This window comes from Bombina bombina, chromosome 6 (genome assembly GCF_027579735.1).
Source record: "Bombina bombina isolate aBomBom1 chromosome 6, aBomBom1.pri, whole genome shotgun sequence".
Taxonomy (NCBI): domain Eukaryota; kingdom Metazoa; phylum Chordata; class Amphibia; order Anura; family Bombinatoridae; genus Bombina; species Bombina bombina.
In genome coordinates, this window is record NC_069504.1 from 546,250,681 (window position 1) to 546,273,063 (window position 22,383).

Sequence of the window (22,383 nt, forward strand, 5' to 3'; positions counted from 1 at the left end):
TTATCCTCATGGGGTCTTTGAGTGTTTTATGGAGATTCAGACAGTGTCTTGAGACACTGTGAGATTTAGATAATTTTTTGATGTTATATGAGTGTTCCCCCCATCTTTTTTTGACCCTGCGGCAAGTGCGGCCCACATATTGCACCCCACATTTGCAGCTAAGCAAATATATTACAAAAGATGTTTCACATGTTATACGATTCTGAATCACAAATGATTCTCCTGTAACAAAAGATGTGAACGATGATACTCTGTGTGTTATGAAACTGCACATACCACAACGTTTTCTAAAACATTTTGATACCATAAGTTTCTGTTTGTTAATGTCCCGTGGAATGCCTGGGAATAAATTATTGTTGGTGTATTTGTCCCTGACAATTTTGCTCGGCGCTAGAGCTGTTTTTAGGGTTGGTGCCCTCCTATAAACTACCTTGGGTTTGTCACCCAAAAGTTGCTTAAGGGTAGGATCATTGGTGAGGATAGACCAATGTTTCTTGAGAATTTTATTTACTGCAAGGTGGTTAGAATTATATCTGGTAATGAAGAGGGGGGGATTAGTATCCTTGAAGACAGTCTGGTTTCCAGCTTTATTAATGAAGTAATTCGACCTATCTTCTTTCCTGACCCTATCCATCTCCCTGGATATCAGGTCTGGTGGATAGCCTTTTTCAAGAAATCTCTCGCCAATAATTTTGGCCTGTGTGTCATAATCATCAATTGATGAACAATTTCTCCTAATCCGTCTAAATTGTCCGTAAGGGACATTCGTTTTCCAACATTTATAGTGGTTGCTCTCAAAGTGGAGAAAACTGTTGCAATCAACTGTCTTGAAAAAGGTTTTTGATGATACGTGTCCATTTGGAGAACTACCAAGGACTAAATCAAGAAATTCAATTTGTTCCTTTTGAATGTTATATGTGAAAGATATCCCGAAGTTGTTATTATTCAAATGTGTGACAAAGTTATGGATATTTTCCTCAGTGCCTTTAAAGATGAAAAGGAGATCATCAATATAGCGGCCATAGAACACCAGGTTCGCTCCAAACTGTGAGTTGTAGATATACAGGTGTTCAAAGCTACCCATAAAAAGGTTAGCAAAGCTTGGAGCGAACCTGGTGCCCATGGCCGTCCCCTTCACTTGAAGGTAATATTTGCTCTGGTAGAGAAAGTAATTATGTTTCAATATGAAACTGATCAGTGTAATCAAAAAATCAACTTGTTCACCAGGCATATATTGATCCTCTTCCAGGTAGGATCGCACAGCTCTAATACCTAACTCGTGTTGGATGTTGGAGTATAAAGCTCCAACATCACATGTGATCCACCAGCATTGTTCATCAAAGGTATGGTTTTTGAGTTTCATCAATAAATCAGATGAGTCCCTTATATAGGAGGGTAAGGTTATAACAAATTTCTGTAAGAACTTATCAATATATGCTGATAGGGAATCAGTCAGGCTTCCTATTCCAGCAATAATGGGTCAAAATTTAGAAACTATTTTAGCATGGGTGTTTTTTGGTGATTGTAGATGTGTAACAGATTTTGGGGGTCAAAGTTAGAAAAAGTGTGTTATTTTTATTTCATTTTTTCCTCATATATTTTTTTTTTTTTTTTTAGTAAATTATAAGACATGATGAAAATAATGGTATCTTTAGAAAGTCCATTTAATGGCGAGAAAAACGGTATATAATATGTGTGGATACAGTAAATGAGTAAGAGGAAAATTACAGCTAAACACAAACACTGCAGAAATGTAAAAGTAGCCATTGTCATTAAGGGTAAGAAAATTGAAAAATGGTCCGGTCATTAAGGGGTTAATTCAAGCCTGTCACCAGGAAAATCTATCATAGGATATGGCGTAAATATCTTTATTGGTGTGAATCCAAGGGCTACTCATGGAGTAAGGTCAGGATTCCCAGGATATTATCTTTTCTCCAAGAAGGATTGGAGACAGGATTGTCAGCTAGTTCCTTAAAGGGACAGATTTCTGCGCTGTCTATTCTTTTGCACAAGCGTCTGGTGGATGTTCCAGACGTTCAGGCATTTTGTCAGGCTTTAGTTAGAATCAAGCTTGTGTTTAAACCTGTTGCTCCACCTTGGAGCTTAAATTTGGTTCTTAAAGTTCTTCAGGGGGTTCCGTTTGAACCTCTTCATTCCATAGATATCAAACTTTTATCTTGGAAAATTCTTTTTTTGGTAGCTATTTCCTCTGCTCGTAGAGTTTCCGAGTTATCTGCCTTACAATGTGATTCTCCTTATCTGATCTTCCATGCAGATAAGGTAGTTCTGCATACCAAACCTGGGTTTTTACCTAAGGTGGTATCTAATAAGAATATCAATCGGGAGATTGTTGTTCCATCATTGTGTCCTAATCCTTCTTCAAAGAAGGAACGTCTATTACACAGTCTTGATGTTGTTCGTGTTTTAAAGTATTATTTACAAGCTACTAAAGATTTTCGTCAAACATCTGCTTTGTTTGTTGTCTACTCTGGACAGAGGAGAGGCCAAAAGGCTTCGGCAACCTCACTTTCGTTTTGGCTAAGAAGTATAATCCGCTTATCTTATGAGACTGCTGGCCAGCAGCCTCCTGAAAGGATTACAGCTCATTCTACTAGAGCTGTGGCTTCCACATGGGCCTTTAAAAATGGGTTTTCTGTTGAACAGATTTGCAAGGCGGCGACTTGGTCTTCGCTTCATACCTTTTCAAAATTCTATAAATTTGATTATTTTGCTTCTTCGGAGGCTATTTTTGGGAGAGAGGTTTTACAGGCAGTGGTACCTGCCTTGTCCCTCCCTTCATCCGTGTACTTTAGCTTTTTGTATTGGTATCCCAGAAGTAATGGATGATCCGTGGACTGGATACACCTTACAAGAGAAAACATAATTTATGCTTACCTGATAAATTTCTCTTGTGGTGTATCCAATCCACGGCCCGCCCTGTCTTTTTAAGGCAGGTATTTTTTAATTTTAAACTACAGTCACCACTGCACCCTATGGTTTCTCCTTTCTCTGCTTGTCTTCGGTCGAATGACTGGATATGGCAGTTGGGGGAGGAGCTATATAGCAGCTCTGCTGTGGGTGATCCTCTTGCAACTTCCTGTTGGGAAGGAGAATATCCCACAAGTAATGGATGATCTGTGGACTGGATACACCACAAGAGAAATAAATTTATCAGGTAAGCATAAATTATGTTTTTAGCATAGCAATATTAAAGGGACATAATACTGATATGCTAAATCACTTGAAACTGACGGGAAAATATCACCTGAGCATCTCTATGTAAAAAAGGAAGGTATTTTACCTCACAAAAAAACAGCAGCCCATCAGCAGTGCTGAGGTCATGAACTCTTTTACTGTGATCTCATGCGATTTCACTTTACTCTCTCATGAGATTTCATAGTAACCTTCCTTAAACTGATTAGGGAAATATGAGTGTGCACAAAGCTCACTCCCTTGCCTGTCCCGGGACAGACATACTGATTTGCTGCTTAAAGTCCTTTTACAATGGGGTGTGACTACTTCGGACTATTTGAGGTAAAATATCTATTTTTTTTTTTTTTTATTTTTTTTTTTTACATAGAGATGTTCAGGTGATATTTTCTAGTCAGCTTTTTACAGCTATGCTGTATCACTTTAAAGTGTTTCAACATTTGGGTATAATGACCCTTTAAGTAAATAAAATCTTTCTTGGTGTTTCCATGCCAGGCAGTTTGTGGAGGATATTCCTTTGAGACCAGTAATAAAAGATAATAGAGGCACTAAAAGTGTGTAGCAAAGGAAAATTAAAAAGGTCATTCATTGTGTTACGTCTAAAATTTGGATGATAAATCCAAAATGGGTAAAGTATTTAAGCAGTTTAGTTGTATATTGACAGTTTACTCAGAACAGACAGTTGGCTTTGAATATGGTGTAATAACCAATAATTTTTGTCTAGTTCTCCAAGGGAAATTTAAAGGGATATGAAGCAGTGTTATATTCTCTCTCTCTTCTCCCCCCCCCCCCCCCCCCCCCAACTAAAAGAAGGTAGAAAACACTTTATCCAAACTCTTTGGAACTAGAAAATGTTGGATTTCGGAATCATTTGGTTTTGGAATGTTTGCATTTGTAAAATGGGACAGTTTGGAGAGGGGATGGAACCAAGTGTAAACATCTTGTCGTTTAGGCAATATTTACATATCTTAATACAGTTTATACCTGTAACCTAAAGGTAGTTTTATATGAAGTATCATGTACACTTTTGTATACACTCAGAAATATAGTACAGTGTTGTATATCAGGTAATATTTGTTGTTTTAAATAAATGTAGACTATTTTGTTTTTAGAACACAAACATCAAACCAAAGACACAGGTAGAGAAGATTGTGTAATTTTTCATCATTTTATATATTATAAAAAAAAAAAAAAGTTTGGATTTCGGAATTCTGTATTTGGGTTTTGTGCTTGTGTTTATAGTAAACATGAAAGCAACCTATTGTGTTAAATAAATTAAAAAAAGAGCATTTTACTTGTTTTCTTGCAAAATGAGCACTTAAAAAATTCTTAGTTTAACCCTGGCCTAAGGAAGCTGATATGTTGAGAACTTAAAAGAAATGAAATCCAAAATATTTTTCTTTCCTGATTCTGATAGAAGTAAATTGGAAAGTTGTTCAAAATTGTATGATCTATTACACATTTCTAGGGTCAACAAATCTGTTTAAAATTTAGGATCCAAGAAGAACATCTAGTGGCCAGTGTCTCTGTCTCTAGATCTATCTGAATTATAAAAGAATAAAGTTGGGTTCGATATCACTTTAAATTGCATTCTGCATTGGCAAGAAATTGACTATTTCTCTAGAATTAATGTAATAAGCCAGCTCATGTTGCGCTATTATCAAGCTATATATGCCTTCCTGTAGAGACCCCAACCCCTTGTGGGGCTGTGACGGGACGTAATGGACCCTGCACAAATGAAGTTAAAAAATAAAAGGTAAAAGCCTTTCAAATTGATGGAAATCACTTCAATGTGTATTAATTATTTAACGCCTTTAGGACATTCCATGCCGTCCTAACTGCGCTGGGCTTTAGAGCCGTTAGGATGGGATGGAACGTCCTAGCCGTTCTACTGTACTGAAGCAGCTATGGCTTGCAACTGGGATTGCGGACTGGAGGGCGTTCCTAGCGTCATAGGCACTCCCCCCAGACCTGATCCTATCATTTCAAGTCAGTTGAACTCAGGTGATTTCAATTTTTTTTTACTAATTTTGTTTACATCGGAACTTTGTTCAGATGTAACAAATTGGTACTGGCAGGAAGGGGTTAAGTTAAAACCCACTGCTTAGTGCATTTTTTTTTTTTTTATTACCACAGTGAAACGCTGGTTTTATATTTTTTTTTTAATGCAATTTTAATGTGTTGCAAAGGTAAATAAATTGCAGACTTTCTAAAACAAAAATGTGTACTTTTTAAAAAATAAAATAATTCACAAATGTTTTATTGCGTTTAACGTTAATTCTTGTTTTAAATTCAAATTCATTGTAGTGGCATGATGGTATGAAAGTAAACTGTTTACAAGTTTTTGTTTTTTTATTAAATTTCATCCTCTGGCACTAATATTCCTTTTCTTACCTAATTTTAATTTCTACCACTAGGTTCAGTGTTTGAGTGACTTCTGAACACCATAACCAGCTTTTGCATTTATACTTTTGTTTGTAGTCCGTACTGTTCTTTCTTTTTCTATATAATCTCCCCAAGTTGTTTAATTCTTGCGTTCTTCCATCTCTACCTTTCCCACTTCATATTGCCCCCTCCCTACTTCTTTTCATGACCTAATTTCTTGGGGGACCAGCACTCCCATTATATATTACTATCATGCCATGTTTGTCACTGTCATATTGATGTCTATCAGGCAGGACTCGCAATTACTACAAGTCTTTTGACTAGTTTAAAAACAAAATGTGGTACATAAATATGAAGCAGTGTTTTCCTTATGTATAATTGAAAAGGCTAGTATATTTTTCCACTTGATCTGTAGTGATATTTTCCTAGCAATGCCTATGGTGGGGTTTGTGATTCATTGGACTTACAGTCCTTTTGGGCCTCTAAACATAGACCAATGATTATTAGTGTTTGTTTTGTGAGCTTCCTAACAAAATACGTTTGATATATGTATATTTAACTTGGCAGTTGGTAATTTGGTTGCAACATGCATGTATGTTGGTTGCCCTCTATAGTTGTATTTTTTTTTTTTTATTATTTAAAGGGACAGTCAACACCAACATTTTTGTTGTTTAAAAAGAAAGATAATCCCTTTTATTACCCATTCCCCAGTTTTGCATAACCAACACTGTTCTAGAAATACACTTTTTACCTCTGTGATTACCTTGTATCCAAGCCTCCTCAGATTGCCCCCTTATTTCAGTTATTTTGACAGACCTGCATTTCAGCCAGTCCGTGCTGGCTCCAGGGTAACTTCACGTGCATGAGCTCAATGTTATCTATATGAAACACATGAACTAATGCCCTCTAGTGTTCAAAATGCATTTAGATTAGAGGCATTCTTCAATGTCTAAGATATTAGCATATGAACCTCCTAGAATTAGCTTTCAACTAAGAATACAAAGAGAACAAATCAAAATTGGTAATAAAAGTAAATGGGAAAGTTGTTTAAAATTACATTCCCTATTTAAATCATTTTTTATTTTGGACTTGACTGTCCCTTTTTAAGCTACTTGAAATTAGGTATTAAAGTGTAACCATGTTTTCCTTTTGCCTTAAGGTGCACATGAGCTTGAACAGATGCAGCTTATTTTAGAATCAATACCTGTTGTTCATGAAGAAGACCGTCAGGAACTTCTCAGTGTAATCCCAGTTTACATCAAAAATGACATGTCGGAGCCACATAAGCCTTTAACACAATTACTTCCTGGCATTAGTTCTGAAGGTAAAGTATGCTTAAGTCTGTGTTAAACCCTTAAAGACGATAAAATATCTGTGTATACTGATGTTTGTCCCATCTTACAGCTCTGGATTTCTTAGAACAAATTCTGACGTTTAGCCCTATGGACAGGCTAACTGCAGAAGAAGCCCTATCCCACCCATATATGAGTATCTATTCTTATCCCATGGATGAGCCAATTTCCAACCATCCGTTTCATATTGAAGATGAGGTAGACGATATATTATTGATGGATGACAGTCATAGCCACATTTATAACTGGGAAAGGTAAACTAAAAATATACTTTTTATTTTAGTCTTGACCTTAAATGGATAGACATGAATACACATTTTCTTTCTTGACAGTAGCAACTTATTGTTTTAAATGTTCATGGTGAACAAGGTAAAATCTATTGAGGTATTGAAATTTTAAACCAGCATGAAATATTTGTTGTGCTCCCTTGCAGCATCATTTGCCTCTTGTGTAGTTATTTTTCATATGTACATTGTATTTGGTATCTTGGTGAAAATGATTGGAAGGTGCTTACATGGACATTTTATAGTTCAGAGGTAGATCATGTTTTTTTCAAACTAAGGGTGATGATCTAGTTAATACCAAGAGTAACATCAGCGTCCTTCTTCTTTTGCCAAAGTAAGGGAATGTTTCAGAGCATTTGTTTATAACAAACGTTGATTGCTTCTGTCTACTCTTGATAAATGTTTGCATTATGGTATTATTTGCTACAAATGAATGTGATCTTTTAATTTAAAGGGAAATTAAGCACTAAATGTATTTTGTGATCATAGACAGCCTGCCATTTTAGAAAAGTTTCCAATTTACTTCTATTATCAACTTTGCTTCGTTCTCATGTTCTGTGTTGAAGAAATACCTAGGTAGGCATCTGGAGCACTACATGACAGGAAATAGTGCTACCATCTAGTGCTGTTGCAAATGGATAACATTCTTGCAAAACTACTGTCATATAGTGCTCCAGAAATGGGTTGGCTCCTAAGCTTACGTGCCTGCTTTTCAACAAGATACCAAGAGAATGAAGAAAAATTAATAGAAGTAAATTTAGAAAGGTGTGTTTTATTTTTTTTTGTTTTTAAAATGCATGCTCTATCTGAATCTTGAAATACATTTTTTGGGTTTCATATACATTCAAGAATATGTAAGTAATGCTTTTAAATGTAATATTCTAATGTTGACTTATAGTATTTCTGAGAATCAACATTGAGATATTTCTTCTACTAGATACGAGTCCACGGATTCATCCTTGTGGGATATTCTCTTCCTGCTAACAGGAAGTGGCAAAGAGCACCACAGCAGAGCTGTATATATATAGCTCCTCCCTTCTCTCCACCCCCAGTCATTCTCTTTGCCTATACTAAGTAATAGGAAGAGGTAAAGTGAAAGGTGTTAATATGATAGTTTTTATTTTCTTCAAGCAAGACTTTTTTTTTTATTTTAAATGGTACTGGTGAGTGCTATTTTTTCTCAGGTAGCAGATGGATGAAGATTTCTGCCTGGAGACTGATGATCTTAGCAGTTGTCACTAAGATCCAGAGTAGTTCCCACAGAATGGCTGAGGAGTACTTGAGAAGCTTCAGTGTGAGGAACGTTTTTCATGCTACAAGCATTGAGGTATGGTCAGTCATATTTTTCTGGAGAGACTTATTTCAGAACTGGCTGACATTGTTCCCATAAGGAAAGGGGTAAGCAGTAATCCTACATTTAATAGAAGGGGTATTACTGGGACCTGTATATTATGGGCTAAAAATTGGTTGACACTGGTAACAATGTTTTGAGACAAAATGGTTTTATGCTTAGAGGGCATCATAACGTTTTTATGAGCAAACATTTTATTTTTGATGGCACTGGAGGGTTTCACATGGCTTACAGTGGTGGATTGGGAATATGAAAAACCCACATGGCTAGTTTCTAGACCGCTTTAAAGCGATTTTATTAGGCAAAAAGACATCAATATGTATGGGCGGGGCCTAATTTCGCGCCTCAGATGCGCAGTTGAAATTTCTATGAAGGCAGCAAGCTTCAGCTCCGGTGGGCCTAAACTGAAGATTTAGCCAAAACAAAGTGATAGAGTGGTTTATCAGACCCCTGAGGGCAGGTAGGCGCCACAGTAGAGCTGTGGCGAGGTGCAGGGGGTTGCAATCTTAATTTTCATAACGTTTTTGTGTAACGTTTTTTTCTATTAAGGGTTAAGTATACCTTACTTGTGGTTCAATCTTAGCTGGCAAGATAAGACACATTTATACTAAAATTGTGATAATTATAACATTTTAGAGCAGTTTTGGAGAAATTTTACGCTTTTTTTTTACTCTTAAAGGCGCAGTACCGTTTTTCAAATTGTTGTTTTTTTCACTAAATAAAGTGTTTTCAAGACTTTTTGTGGTTATTGCTAGTCTGTTCATGTCTGGCATTGAGGAAAGTCAATGTTCTATGTGTTTTAGAAGCCACTGTGGAACCCCCACTTTAAAATGTGTCCCTCATGTACTGAAAGGGCCTTACTTTGCAAAGAACATATTTTAGGTGATAAAAGTATGTCTCGGGATGATAATCAGTCTGAAGAGAATCAGGTTATGCCATCCAATTCTCCCCAAGTGTCACAACCTTTAACGCCCGCCCAAGCGACTCCTAGTACTTCTAGTGCGTCTAATTCTTTTACCCTGCAAGATATGGCTGCAGTTATGTCTACTACCCTTACAGAGGTATTATCTAAACTGCTGGGTTTACAGGGTAAGCGCAGTAGGTCAGGTATTAGAGTAAATGCTGAGCCCTCTGATGTACCCTCACAGTGTTCTGATTTGGGGGTGGGGGAATTGCTGTCTGAGGGAGAGCTTACTCAGGAAAGAAGTTCCCTCAAACAGACTCATAAGTGACGGCCTTTAAGTTGAAGCTTGAACACCTCCGCTTGCTACTCTGGGAGGTTTTAGCGACTCTGGATGATTGTGACCCTATTGTAATTCCACCAGAGAAATTGTGTAAAATGGATAAATATCTAGAGGTCCCTACTTACACTGTTTTTCCAGTTCCTAGAAGGATTTCGGACATTGTTACTAAGGAATGGGATAGACCAGGCGTTCCGTTCTCTCCCCCTCCTACTTTTAAGAAAATGTTTCCCATATCTGACACCATTCGGGATTCGTGGCAGACTGTCTGGTGGAGGGAGATATTTTACCCTGGCTAAACGTACAACTATACCTATTGAGGACAGTTGTGCTTTCAAAGATCCTATGGATAAAAAAATTAGAGGGTCTTTTAAAGAAATTGTTTATTCATCAGGGTTTTCTTCTGCAACCTATAGCGTGCATTGTTCCAGTAACTACTGCAGCAGCTTTTGGTTTGAGGCTCTAGAGGAGTCTCTTAAGGTTGAGACCCCATTAGATGATATTTTGGATAGAATTAAGGCTCTCAAGCTGGCTAATTCTTTTATTACCGATGCTGCTTTTCAAATGGCTAAATTAGCGGCAAAGAATGCAGGCTTTGCCATTTTAGCGCATAGAGCGTTATGACTTAAGTCTTGGTCTGCTGATGTGTCATCAAAATCTAAACTTTTAGCTATTCCTTTTAAAGGTAAGACCCTATTCGGGCCTGAACTTAAGGAGATCATTTCCGACATTACTGGAGGTAAAGGTCATGCCCTTCCTCAGGACAAGACGGTTAAAATGGGGGCCAAACAAAATAATTTTTGTAACTTTCGAAACTTTAAAGGTTGGACACTCTACTTCCTCCTCCGCCACAAAGCAGGAGGGGAATTTTGCACAATCAAAGTCAGTCTGGAGACCTAACCAGACCTGGAATAAAGGTAAACAGGCCAAGAAGCCCGCTGCTGCTACCAAGACAGCATGAAGGGGCAGCCCCCGATCCGGGACCGGATCTAGTAGGGGCAGACTTTCTCTCTTTGCTCAGGCGTGGGCAAGGGACGTTCAGGATCCCTGGGCATTAGAAATCGTGACCCAGGGGTATCGACTAGAGTTCAAGGATTTTCTCCCAAGGGGAAGATTTCATCTTTCACTTTGTCTGTAAACCAGACAAAAAGACAGGTGTTTTTACGCTGTGTAGAAGACACTAGAACAGGGGCAGGGGTTTTACTCAAATCTGTTTGTGGTTCCCAAAAAAGAGGGAACCTTCAGACCGATTTTAGATCTCAAATGCCTAAACAAATTTCTCAGAGTCCCATAGTTCAAGATGGAGACCATACGAACTATTTTACCAATGATCCAGGAGGGTCAATATATGACTACCGTGGACTTGAAGAATGCGTATCATCACCAGTTCCTCAGGTTCGCCTTCCTGGACAAACACTACCAGTTTGTGGCCCTCCCCTTTGGGTACCACAGCTCCCAGAATCTTCACAAAGGTGCTAGGGTCCCTTCTGGCGGTTCTAAGGCCGCGGGGCATAGCAGTGGCGCCCTATCTGGACGATATTTTGATTCAGGCGTCAAATTACCATTTAGCCAAATCTCATATGGACATTGTGTTGGCTTTTCTAAGAACTCACGGGTGGAAGGTGAATATACAAAAGAGTTCACTAGTTCCACTGTCAAGAGTTCCATTCTTAGGAACTCTGATAGACTCGGTAGACATGAAAATATTTCTGACAGAGGTCAAAAAGTCAAAAATCCTGACTACTTGCTGAGTACTTCAGTCAATTCCTCGGCCATCAGTGGCGCAGTGTATAGATGGCCTTGGATTAATGGTAGCGGCAATGGAGATTGTTCAGTTTGCTCGCTTAGATCTCAGACCACTGCAGCTGTGCATGCTCAGACAGTGGAATGGGGACTATGCTGATTTATCTCCTCAGATAAATCTGGATCTAGAGACCAGAGACTCTCTCTTCTTTGGTGGTTGTCACAGGATCGTCTGTCTCAGGGAATGTGCTTCCGCAGGCCAGCATGGGTCATAGTGACGACGGACGTCAGCCTCTTACGGTGTTTGGACTCGGGAGGAGTCCCTACTACCAATCAATATTCTGGACCTGAGAGCAATATTCAACGCGCTTCAAGCGTGGCCTCAGTTGGCTTTGGCCAAATTCATAAGATTCCAGTCGGACAATATCACGACTGTAGCATATATCAATCATCAAGGAGGAACAAAGAGTTCTCTAGTGATGATAGAGGTTTCCAAGTTAATTCGATGGGCGGAGACTCACTCTTGCCATCTATCAGCAATCTATATCCCAGGAGTAGAGAACTGGGAAGCAGATTTTCTAAGTCGTCAGACTTTTCATCCGGGGGAGTGGGAGCTCCATCCGGAGGTGTTTGCGGCATTGATCAATCAATGGGGCACACCGGAATTGGATCTGATGGCATCTCGTCAGAATGACAAACTTCCTTGTTACGGGTCCAGATCAAGGGATCCCCAAGCAGTACTGATAGATGCTCTAGCAGTACCTTGGTCGTTCAACCTGGCTTATGTGTTTCCTCCTTTTCTTCTCCTGCCTTGTCTGATTGCCAGAATCAAACAGGAGAGGGCTTCGGTAATCTTAATAGCGCCTGTGTGGCCACGCAGGACTTGGTATGCAGATCTAGTGTGTCATCTCTGCCACCGTGGAAACTGCAACTGAGACAGGACTTTCTCATTCAAGGTCCGTTCCAACATCCAAATCTAAATTCTCTGCAGCTGGAGATTGAACGCTTGATTTTATGTAAGCGGGGATTCTCTGAGTCGGTCATTGATACCTTGATTCAGGCTCGGAAGCCTGTTACTAGGAAAATTTACCATAAGATATGGCGTAAATATCTTTATTGGTGCGAATCCAAGGGCTACTTATGGAGTAGGGTTAGGATTCCTAGGATTTTGTCTTTTCTCCAAGAAGGATTGGAGAAGGGATTATCGGCTAGTTCCTTTAAAGGGACAAATTTCTGCTTGGTCAATTTTACTATACAAGTGTCTGGCGGATGTCCCAGACGTTCAGTCTTTTTGTCAGGCTTTAGTCAGAATCAAGCCTGTGTTTAAACCTGTTGCTCCGCCATGGAGTTTGAATTTAGTTCTCAATGTTCTTCTAGGGGTTCCGTTTGAACCCATGCATTCCATTGATATTAAGCTTGTATCTTGGAAAGTTTTGTTTTTAGTTGCTATCTCTTCTGCTCGAAGAGTTTCTGAGCTCTCTGCATTACAATGCGACTCGCCTTATCTTATATTCCATTCGGATAAGGTGGTTTTGCGTACAAAACCTGGATTCCTTCCTAAGGTTGTTTCAAATAACAATATTAATCAGGAAATTGTTGTTCCTTCTCTGTGTCCTAATCCTCCTAAGAAGGAGCGTCTGTTACATTATTTGGACGTGGTTCGTGCATTGAAATTTTACTTACATTCGACCAAGGATTTCCGTCAAACATCTTCTCTATTTGTTGCTTATTCTGGAAAGGGTAGGGGTCAAAAAGCTACAGCTACCTCTTTCTTTTTGGCTGAAAAGCATCATCCGTTTGACATATGAGACTGCTGGACAGCAGCCTCCTGAAAAAATTACAGCTCATTCTACTAGAGCGGTGGCTTCCACATGGGCTTTTAAAAACAACGCTTCTGTTGAACAGATTTGTAAGGCTGCGACATGGTCCTCCCTTCATACCTTTTTACAAATTTTACAAATTTTATACTTTTGCTTCTTCTGAGGCTATTTTTGGGAGAAAAGTTCTTCAAGCAGTGGTGCCTTCTGTTTAGGTATCTGTCTTGTCCCTCCCGTTCATCCGTGTCCTGTTGCTTTGGTATTGTATCCCACAAGTAAGGATGAATCCGTGGACTCGTATCTAGTAGAAGAAAAGGAAATTTATGCTTACCTGATTGATTTTCTTCTAAGATACGACGAGTCCACGGCCCTCCCTGTCATATTAGACATATTAAATTTTTGTTTTCAAAACTAAAGTCACCTCTGCACCTTTTAGCTTTTTCTTTTCCCTTCCTATACCTTCGGTCGAATGACTGGGGGTAGAGAGAAGGGAGGAGCTATATATACAGCTCTGCTGAGGTGCTCTTTGCCACTTCCTGTTAGCAGGGGAATAATATCCCACAAGTAAGGATGAATCCGTGGACTCGTCGTATCGTAGAAGAAATAAATTTATCGGGTAAGCATAAATTTCCTTTAATTGGTGGGAAAAATAATTGACAAATTTAAAACATTAGACATATGTATTGGGTATAATCATAAGAATGCAAGGTATAGATGAGCATTTAAAGGGACAGTCTACCATAGAATTGTTATTGTTTTAAAAGATAGATAATCCCTTTATTACCCATTCCCCAGTTTTGCATAACCAACACAGTTATATGAATATACTTTTTACCTCTGATTACCTTGTATCTAGGAACCTTCTTCCAGCCCCCTAATCACATGACTGTGACTGTTTATTATCTATTGCAGAGCTTTCCAAACTTTTCATGTTGGTGACACACTTTTTAGACCTACATCATTTCGCGACACAGTAATTAATTCAGTTGTAGTAGCAAAAAGGAGGTTAAACTAACTTGTTTTAAGATATACGTACACATACATAAATCCTATATTGTAAAAGACAAGTGTTTGTCTGAAGCCGTCATGCGCAGTACAGACAAACACTTGGCCTTAGACAGCTGATCGCACGCGCACCCACCCGACCTGACAGCAGCGCGAGGACCCGGCAAGTGGAAGAGCACAGCTGATCGCACGCGCACCCACCCGACCTGACCGCAGCGCGAGGACCCGGCAAGTGGAAGAGCACAGCTGATTGCACACCCACCCACCCGACGAGAGAGAGAGAATAATATAACACAACACGGCCCGTGTGAACGGGCTTTAGGACTAGTTATATAATAATTAAATGTTTTTACAAGTAACAGTATGTATGTGCAAGAATTAAAAATAAGTTTAATATCACCAATAGCTACTTACTATTTTAATGGGATGTATGAGGTTGATAGGATGAACACAGTTTCTGAATATTTAGTGAAATATTAGATAAAGACACTCGCATTTTTAAGCTTCAACTTCCTATCCATATATCAAGAGCAGGAGCAGCAATGCACTACTGGGAGCTAGCTGCAAAAATACCTCACTGTGACTTCTGACTTCAGCTCAGCTCCGTGAGTCTGACTGAATACTGCCCATGCTGCAAACACACTGCTGTCCCACTCACTAACTATACATGCAGTCACGAGCCAATTAATGAGACTTCACGTGCAGTCAGGAGCCAATGTCCCGCCAAAGCCGCCAATGGGAATAGTTTCAGTTCTCACTGAGCTGCGCCAATTGGTTAAGATGATCTGTGACCCACTAGGTATCAATCACGTGTCAACCATGTGATATGCGTAGCAGGCAGGCAGAAAGTCGGAAACCAAAAAAATAAAAAAATTTAAAAAATTTGTGCTGAAGCAGGGACACACCTACACACTGCTGCCGACACACAGTTTGGAAAGCACTGCCCTAAAGCATAACACATATAATATAAATTAACAAACTCTCTGGCAGCCAGCTCACTAAGAGGAAATAATGTTTTGGGTCAATTAAATAGAATACTCAAGCTCCATGTATGTGTAAAGTCCCATAACATTCTTAAATCTCTTCATTAAGAGGCTTTGGAGACATACTAGCCTCTGTGTAGCAGGGAATAAGCTATATTGGAAAAAAAACCCGGCACAAGATGGATAGTATTACATACTTTATATGAACAGACTCACATTTATTTAAGTGACCTGGTCTGATTGACAATATGACATAGTCAATTCTTTGGTAGCTAATATGAATCTGAGTGCCCAGAAAATTGAGAAACATTTCTCAATGATAAACCAACATAGTAGCAATTGAATAATATCTCAAATTATATAATAAGTTGATAAATGCAAAGGGATGGCACAGCAGTCTCCTTTTTAAAATCATATGGTCTATTACAGAGAGCCTTTAAATTTAAAACATAGGTGAAAGCATTATATGGGTGTATAGATGTGAATCCAGGTAGGTTATATGTTCTAGGGCTAGTTCACTGAGACGGAGACAATATTAACCCTTTGAGTGCTAAGCTGGATTTAATTTTTTTTGTTTTGTTTTTTTTACTATTATTGTTTCTGTTTCCCAGATCCCCAAGGCTTTTGGAAAGGCTAGGCGATTACCTTTCCAATGGTGGGTCTTGGGAGTCTGTAGCTGCTTAGATGCCTGAAATACAGGCTTCTAACCAGCATGCCCCCTTTTCCTATCTTGTTAATTGTTATTTTTAAATAGTTGCATGGTGACATCATTGTGCGTGACGTCACCGCACGTAACGGGAAGCCCTGGCGATGCCTGTCACTATACAGTCTCGATCGCTGGGGTGGGAGTCGATGGGAGCCCCCAGATAACACTCAAGGGGTTAACTGCATGTATTTTAAATAACATGCTCTTTTAAGTACCTCGCGTAATGAGGTTCTACAAACTTATTACAGTTTAGGGTAATGACACTTGAAAACGCCTCAAAGAAGCAGTACATGAGTAAGAGAAATATATTTCAGGAACGCTGACCATTTGTGCTACTATATCTTCTCCAACTGAAAAAAGACAGTCAAACCCCAGTTATAGCTATACGATATTTGTATCTTAGTACAAACGACCTAAGAGTAATATAGATTAGGTGAACTACAGCCTGTCTCATGTCATACCAGGTCAAATATAAAATTCTGTACTTGAACTTAAAGTACTACTATGGTTATACGAAAGTTCGAATGAGTCCCAGCAGAGAACTGAAAATTCAGCCAATTGTTCTCCTGATGCGATATTCCAAAGGGTCGCGTTATCTCACTCTAGAGCGATCCACTTAGCCCACTCCAACTCGCCATAAACTGTCTCATTAGGAGTAGAAAAGCAGGCTGAACCTTGCCTGGGTCTCGTAGTCGAAAGTAGCAGACAGCATTCTTGAATCTTCAGATTTTGTGTGCTAGAATGAACAATTTTCTCGTGTTTCTGTCAAAGACTGAGCCTCTGGAGTATCCTTACCCCACTCAGATGAGCTGGCTGCATCCCTCCAAGTAAGTAGGTCGTTCTGCCTCACAAGTCGATCCAGCTGAGATACTTCTCCACAGCCTATGAATGCGGGTCTCCAGTCAGTAGAGTGCATCATGCTCCACTACAATAAGTTCTAAGGTCTCCGATGCATGCCTCTGTAGCTCCAAGTTAGGGGAGTCAGCCTAAGGTATACCTTTCATCAGAGTCTCTCTCACAATCCTTGGAGCCTAATTCTGTAGGGTAGGAAATGGCTGTAAACTCTGCCATTTAATAGTAGAGGAAAAATGCAACACTTCATTTAGATCTTTTAAAAAGGCTGTTCAAAAATCTTCCAGCAAGTTGCTAAAGTTGGCCAGAATAGCAGTTTCCATATTAATGCAGCACTTTTCACTGCCAATAATCGTCTGAATCTGGGGGGGGTACCTCAACTAAAATCTTAAGTATAATAAATCAATTCTAAGAAGAAATAACCCCTGAAAGCACAGCAAAAATCCCACAAACACGTCCTTTTGCAACAGTTGTAGGCTCCATCCCCCTTAATTTTGCTATTTTGTATGTGGTTTCCTTAAGTTTTTTCCTATTTTGAACATTTTTAAAGCATTCAATAATGAACAATTCTGATATAAAGTTTAAAATGGTTACTGGGAACATTCATCTGATTAACATATTTGTTTGAAGCATTGTCCGGCTTCCTCTAATCGCTGCATACCCTGTTTATGTCGTGGGGCACGCATCGATTAGAGGAAGCCGGATTCGTCATAGCTTTGCTATAGAAAGTAGGAGATACGTGCAAGTTCAGCAGTGTGTTTACCATAACAGTGGTAAATATTGTAAAAATTAAGCGTCTTTGTAAAGTTTGATTTAAAATGCCCCTGTTTTTAAGATTATTTTTAGATACTGGGCCGTAATTTTTTAAACTTTAAAGTCACTTTAACAATAACAAAGCATATGGGTTGTGAGGGTATATGATGATTTTGAACATATTTGTGTGTAAATAACATTGGTTTAGAACATGCTTCAACTATGATTATGTTGAAAATTTGTATATCAGTTTATTCTAAAATTATTTATATATTTTTTTTTAATTTACTAGTAGCATGAGGTACTTTTTTAGTGTCAACTTTGCTCTAATTGTATTTACAGGTATCACGAAAGTCAATTATCAGATCATGATTTGCCTATCCATAATAATTTTGAATCTGATGAGGTCCAGCGAGATCCAAGGGCTTTGTCTGATGGTAGTGATGAGGAAGAAGTACTAGTTGATCCACGCAAATATCTGGATGGAGACAGAGAGAAGTATATGGAAGATCCTGCATTTGACCCTCACTTTTCTACAGAGCCTTGCTGGCAATATCCAGACCACCATGAAAACAAATATTGTGATCTGGAATGTAGTCACACTTGTAACTATAAAATGCGATCAACATCTTACCTAGATAACTTAGTTTGGAGGGAGAGTGAAGTTAACCATTATTATGAGCCAAAACTTATCATAAATCTTTCTAACTGGAAGGAGCAAAGCAAGGATAAAGTAGATAAAAAGGGCAAGTCTAAATGTGAAAGAAATGGCTTAGTGAAAGCTCAGATAGCTCTAGCAGAAGCGTCTCAACAGCTGGTTGAGAAAGAAAGGGAAAAGCACCAAGGATTTGACTTTGATTCATTTATAGCAGGTACCATTCAGCTTAGTTTGCAACATGAGTCAAATAATGTTGACAAACTTAATGACTTGAATAGCTCTGTGTCACAACTTGAATTGAAATCTTTAATCTCAAAGTCTGTAAGCCTAGAAAAACAGGAGAAAGGAATGGCCAACTTAGCACAATTAGGTGTCCGAAACCAAAGTTCTTGGGACAGTCAACTTGTAAGTGGGGACGACTGCTTCCTAATAGATCAGTTTTGTTGTGAAGTAAGGAAAGATGATCATGTTGAGAAGGAAAACACTTACACAAGTTACCTAGATAATTTTTTTAGCAGGAAAGTAGAGTCAGATGTGTTAGAAACTGAGCCATTAGATGATGGAAAGGTTATTGGTAAAGAACAGGAAGGCCTATTGAATTTTAATGGTGACATAATGCTTAATAAGCAATTGGATTGCATAGATATTCCTCAGTTTCACAATCCTGTTGACTCACCACTTAAAGCAATTCAACCCTTACTGGCACCCGCTACAATTAAATCTCCTCAAGTTCCACATAAAACCTACAGCAGCATTCTTAAACATCTGAATTAAAACGCTCACCATTTCTTCATTTTTTTAAAATTTTTATTATTTCATCGTGTTTATTTTTTTAACTTGAATTGTAATTTTAGTATTTAATTCAGTTTTCATTTTTAGTTTTGTTTACCATTGTTTTTACAATCTTGAATTAATTTCTACACATTAATTTTAAACTGGCATGGCATTTGCACATAATAAATTAAAAAAAAAAGTAAATAAAAGTATATCTACAACAAAATAATGCAGTGCAGGTGGAGACAGGTAATGCACTAAATGAAGTATAATAGAGCCATTTTGTTCAGCATATTATCTTGCCTTGATATTAACACAGTGAGTCACCTTCACATAATTGCATTGAATTGTCAGTTTCCTTTTCCTTCTAATATACCCATTTGTGAACATGTTTCATAATATTTTTTTTTTCTCATATCCATTTCTTAAAACACATGATACCAGCAGCAACTGAAGAATGCATTTGCTGGTACGCATGTGTTATCTACCTCAAGGTAACGACAGTATGTGGCCAACCATTAGCCACTTCTAGTGCAATTCATCATGCACCTGTTACGCCAGCATTATTGTAGTAGCTTTTCCTAAATGAGTGAAAATGCAAAAATATATTTGTAAATGTTCTGGAATGCATCTTATGTAGTGAAGTGTTAATATGCAGTATTTTATTTATTATCATTTAGAAATGTCTTTATAAAAGTCTATCAATGTTTCTGAAATGCATTTACAACTGTTTAGATCTATAGTTACTATTTGTCTTTTATTTAACATCTGCATATTACTAGGCTTACTGCCTAGACTTCGCTCTGCTCGCCCCCATGTCTTCATTTCAAGGAAAATGTTCACTGTGTATAGGAATTTGCAATTTCAAAGTGCTTGACCGAACTCTATGGAAAAAAATAGGAACAGCTTTATTTTAATGTCTAAACTTTTTTATTTTATTTTAATTTTATAAAGCTAAAATAGAGTGCATGGGAGTAATAGTGGTACAAAAATACTGTAAGTTAAGATTTGTCTTTCTTTTAGCTTTTGCTGTATGTTTTTACTGAATCATTTTTGTTTCAAGCTTGCATGAAAAAAATATAGCATGTAGTATTCTGAATTCTCTGGAAACTTGATTTGCCTTTGAATTTTGCATACTATTTATGTACAATTGGTTCCCATATTTAAGAAACAAAATAAACCTGGCCAGCAAGATTTGGATTGTCTTAGTATTTCGGAAATTTGTATTAATCATTTAGAAACTGTAAAACAATTACACTTTTTAGGAGCTTTCTCATTATTCTAACACTGTGGTTTGACATTTTCCATGTTAAAGGCACATTTTAGGGAATAATATAAAGCTGTGCTAGACCATTTTTTTTATTAAATGAATACTTGTGAACTGTTTAACATCTGTAAATGGGTTAAACAGTTAAATGTCTTGTTTAGTGTCTTCTAGCTTTGAAGTAAATGGTATGTGCCATCCATAGGGTCTAATCCAGTGTTCCCTTTTTTTTAAGTTTGAACCCAACCCAAATTGCGTTAGCGTTCCATAACACATGTATCTTATGTTTTCATTGCATTTGTTCTTCTAAAACACCCCTATACATTGCATAGAGAGAGGTTGATACTGGTACATCAACCAATGTGAAAATTCCCTTCTGCCAGCTTTTCATAAGATTTGTGGACATTTTTACCTTCTACACTTTGGACCTAAAGAAAAACAGTTTTGAAAGAATAAAATGAACCACTCCAATTTGAAAGCATCCCTTTTATTTATTGCCTGTTTGAAAGGGCATTGAATTGATGTTTTACCAACTATTACATTTCACATTTCTTTCCCATGCTCAGTCCACAGTAAATTGGATTTTTATTATTAGAAAAATGAAAAATGCTGTTCAAATAATTCTATTAAACTGTATCATATCTATGTTCATTTATGTTTGCAATTTAGCATTTTGAAGGTTTAAAATGTTAATAGTTTCATAACATTTTTATTATTGTATTTATTCCATACCATCAACTACTCTACTAGTTATGAGTAACTATTATTGGTTAAAAAGTGCATTCATAGTCTATTTTCACTTTATCAAATATTTTGCTTCTCTAAAAGAAAAGTCTTGTGCAGCCCAGAAAAAGCATTGCTTATTGGTTTTTGCTAAAATTCTAAATAAAGTAATATATTTTAATACACTTAGTCAGCAAATCAAACCGAAGATCAAACCACTGGTGTAGCTATGTATTTAATTAGCCTTTGCAGAGACAGTGCTAACTATTTTTATCTTAATTGGACATTGAATAATTGATTATTTAAAACTGCCCTCTGCATTCCCCATTAATATTCTAGATGCTGGCCTTTTAAAGTGTGCACAGTAGCACACTACATAGTATACACTTACACATGCAGATACACACACACACTACATAACATACACTTAAACACTTATACATACACACACATTACATAGCTTAAATACCCACACACCATAGCTTACACTTATACATGCAGATACACACACTACATAGCATAAACCTATTCATGAAGATACACACACTACATAGATTACACTTATATACGCAGAGACACACACTATATAGCATACACTTATACATGCAGACACTCACACTAACTACATAGCATAAACATACATATAGATACACACACACATGCTCTTATAGCTACAGATAGAGACACACACACACACTACATCATTTATGGGTATCTGTAATCCATTGTATGGGGTCCTGGGCTTGGCAAGCACATTAGCTGGCAGTCTGAGGCTGCCACTGTTCGTTACCCTGGTGTTAGCACTGCTCATCGTATAAAACTGAAGGCATGCTAGTATTATCACCAAGTGTTAGACGTCATCACTACCAGAGGTAGGTTAGAGAGGCCATTACCTGAGGTCAGAGGGTACACAGCCTTCTTACTCCTGCTTAACCCACACACCTTTCTTTTTCCACAGAGAATCTAACGGGTATCTAACCCTGGGAGAGCAAAGCCAGCTGCTTCTGAGTATGGGCCCAATAGAATTTAAAACATTTTTTTAAATGTATGGGGCAATGCGGGACCAACCCCTAAAATCGTGACTGTCCCGCAAAAAGTTGGGGGTTTGCATACATACATGCACAATTGTTACTCTAATACTCTGGCCCATTATCTATACTAAAAGAAGGAATGATCAAGATCCTATCTATAGATAGCGGGGTGGGGGGGATTTTTACTGAAGGATCCATGGACCTTTCAAAGTGGAGTGAGTAATCTGCAATTAAATAAGCACCAGACCAGT

At 38.0% G+C, this 22,383-nt stretch overlaps 1 protein-coding gene across 2 annotated transcripts in view; it reads left to right on the plus strand.

The window, feature by feature from the left end:
- Positions 1-20,856, plus strand: part of MAPK6 (mitogen-activated protein kinase 6) — a 134,533-nt gene extending 113,677 nt beyond the window's left edge. For both annotated transcript variants that reach the window (XM_053717480.1, XM_053717479.1), the window contains exons 4-6: positions 6,755-6,919; positions 7,000-7,201; positions 18,025-20,856. In XM_053717480.1, the coding sequence (XP_053573455.1) occupies positions 6,755-6,919; positions 7,000-7,201; positions 18,025-19,114 (1,457 nt within the window). In that variant the 3' untranslated portion in view covers positions 19,115-20,856. The remainder of the gene's footprint in view (positions 1-6,754; positions 6,920-6,999; positions 7,202-18,024) is intronic.
- Positions 20,857-22,383: the final 1,527 nt, after the last annotated feature.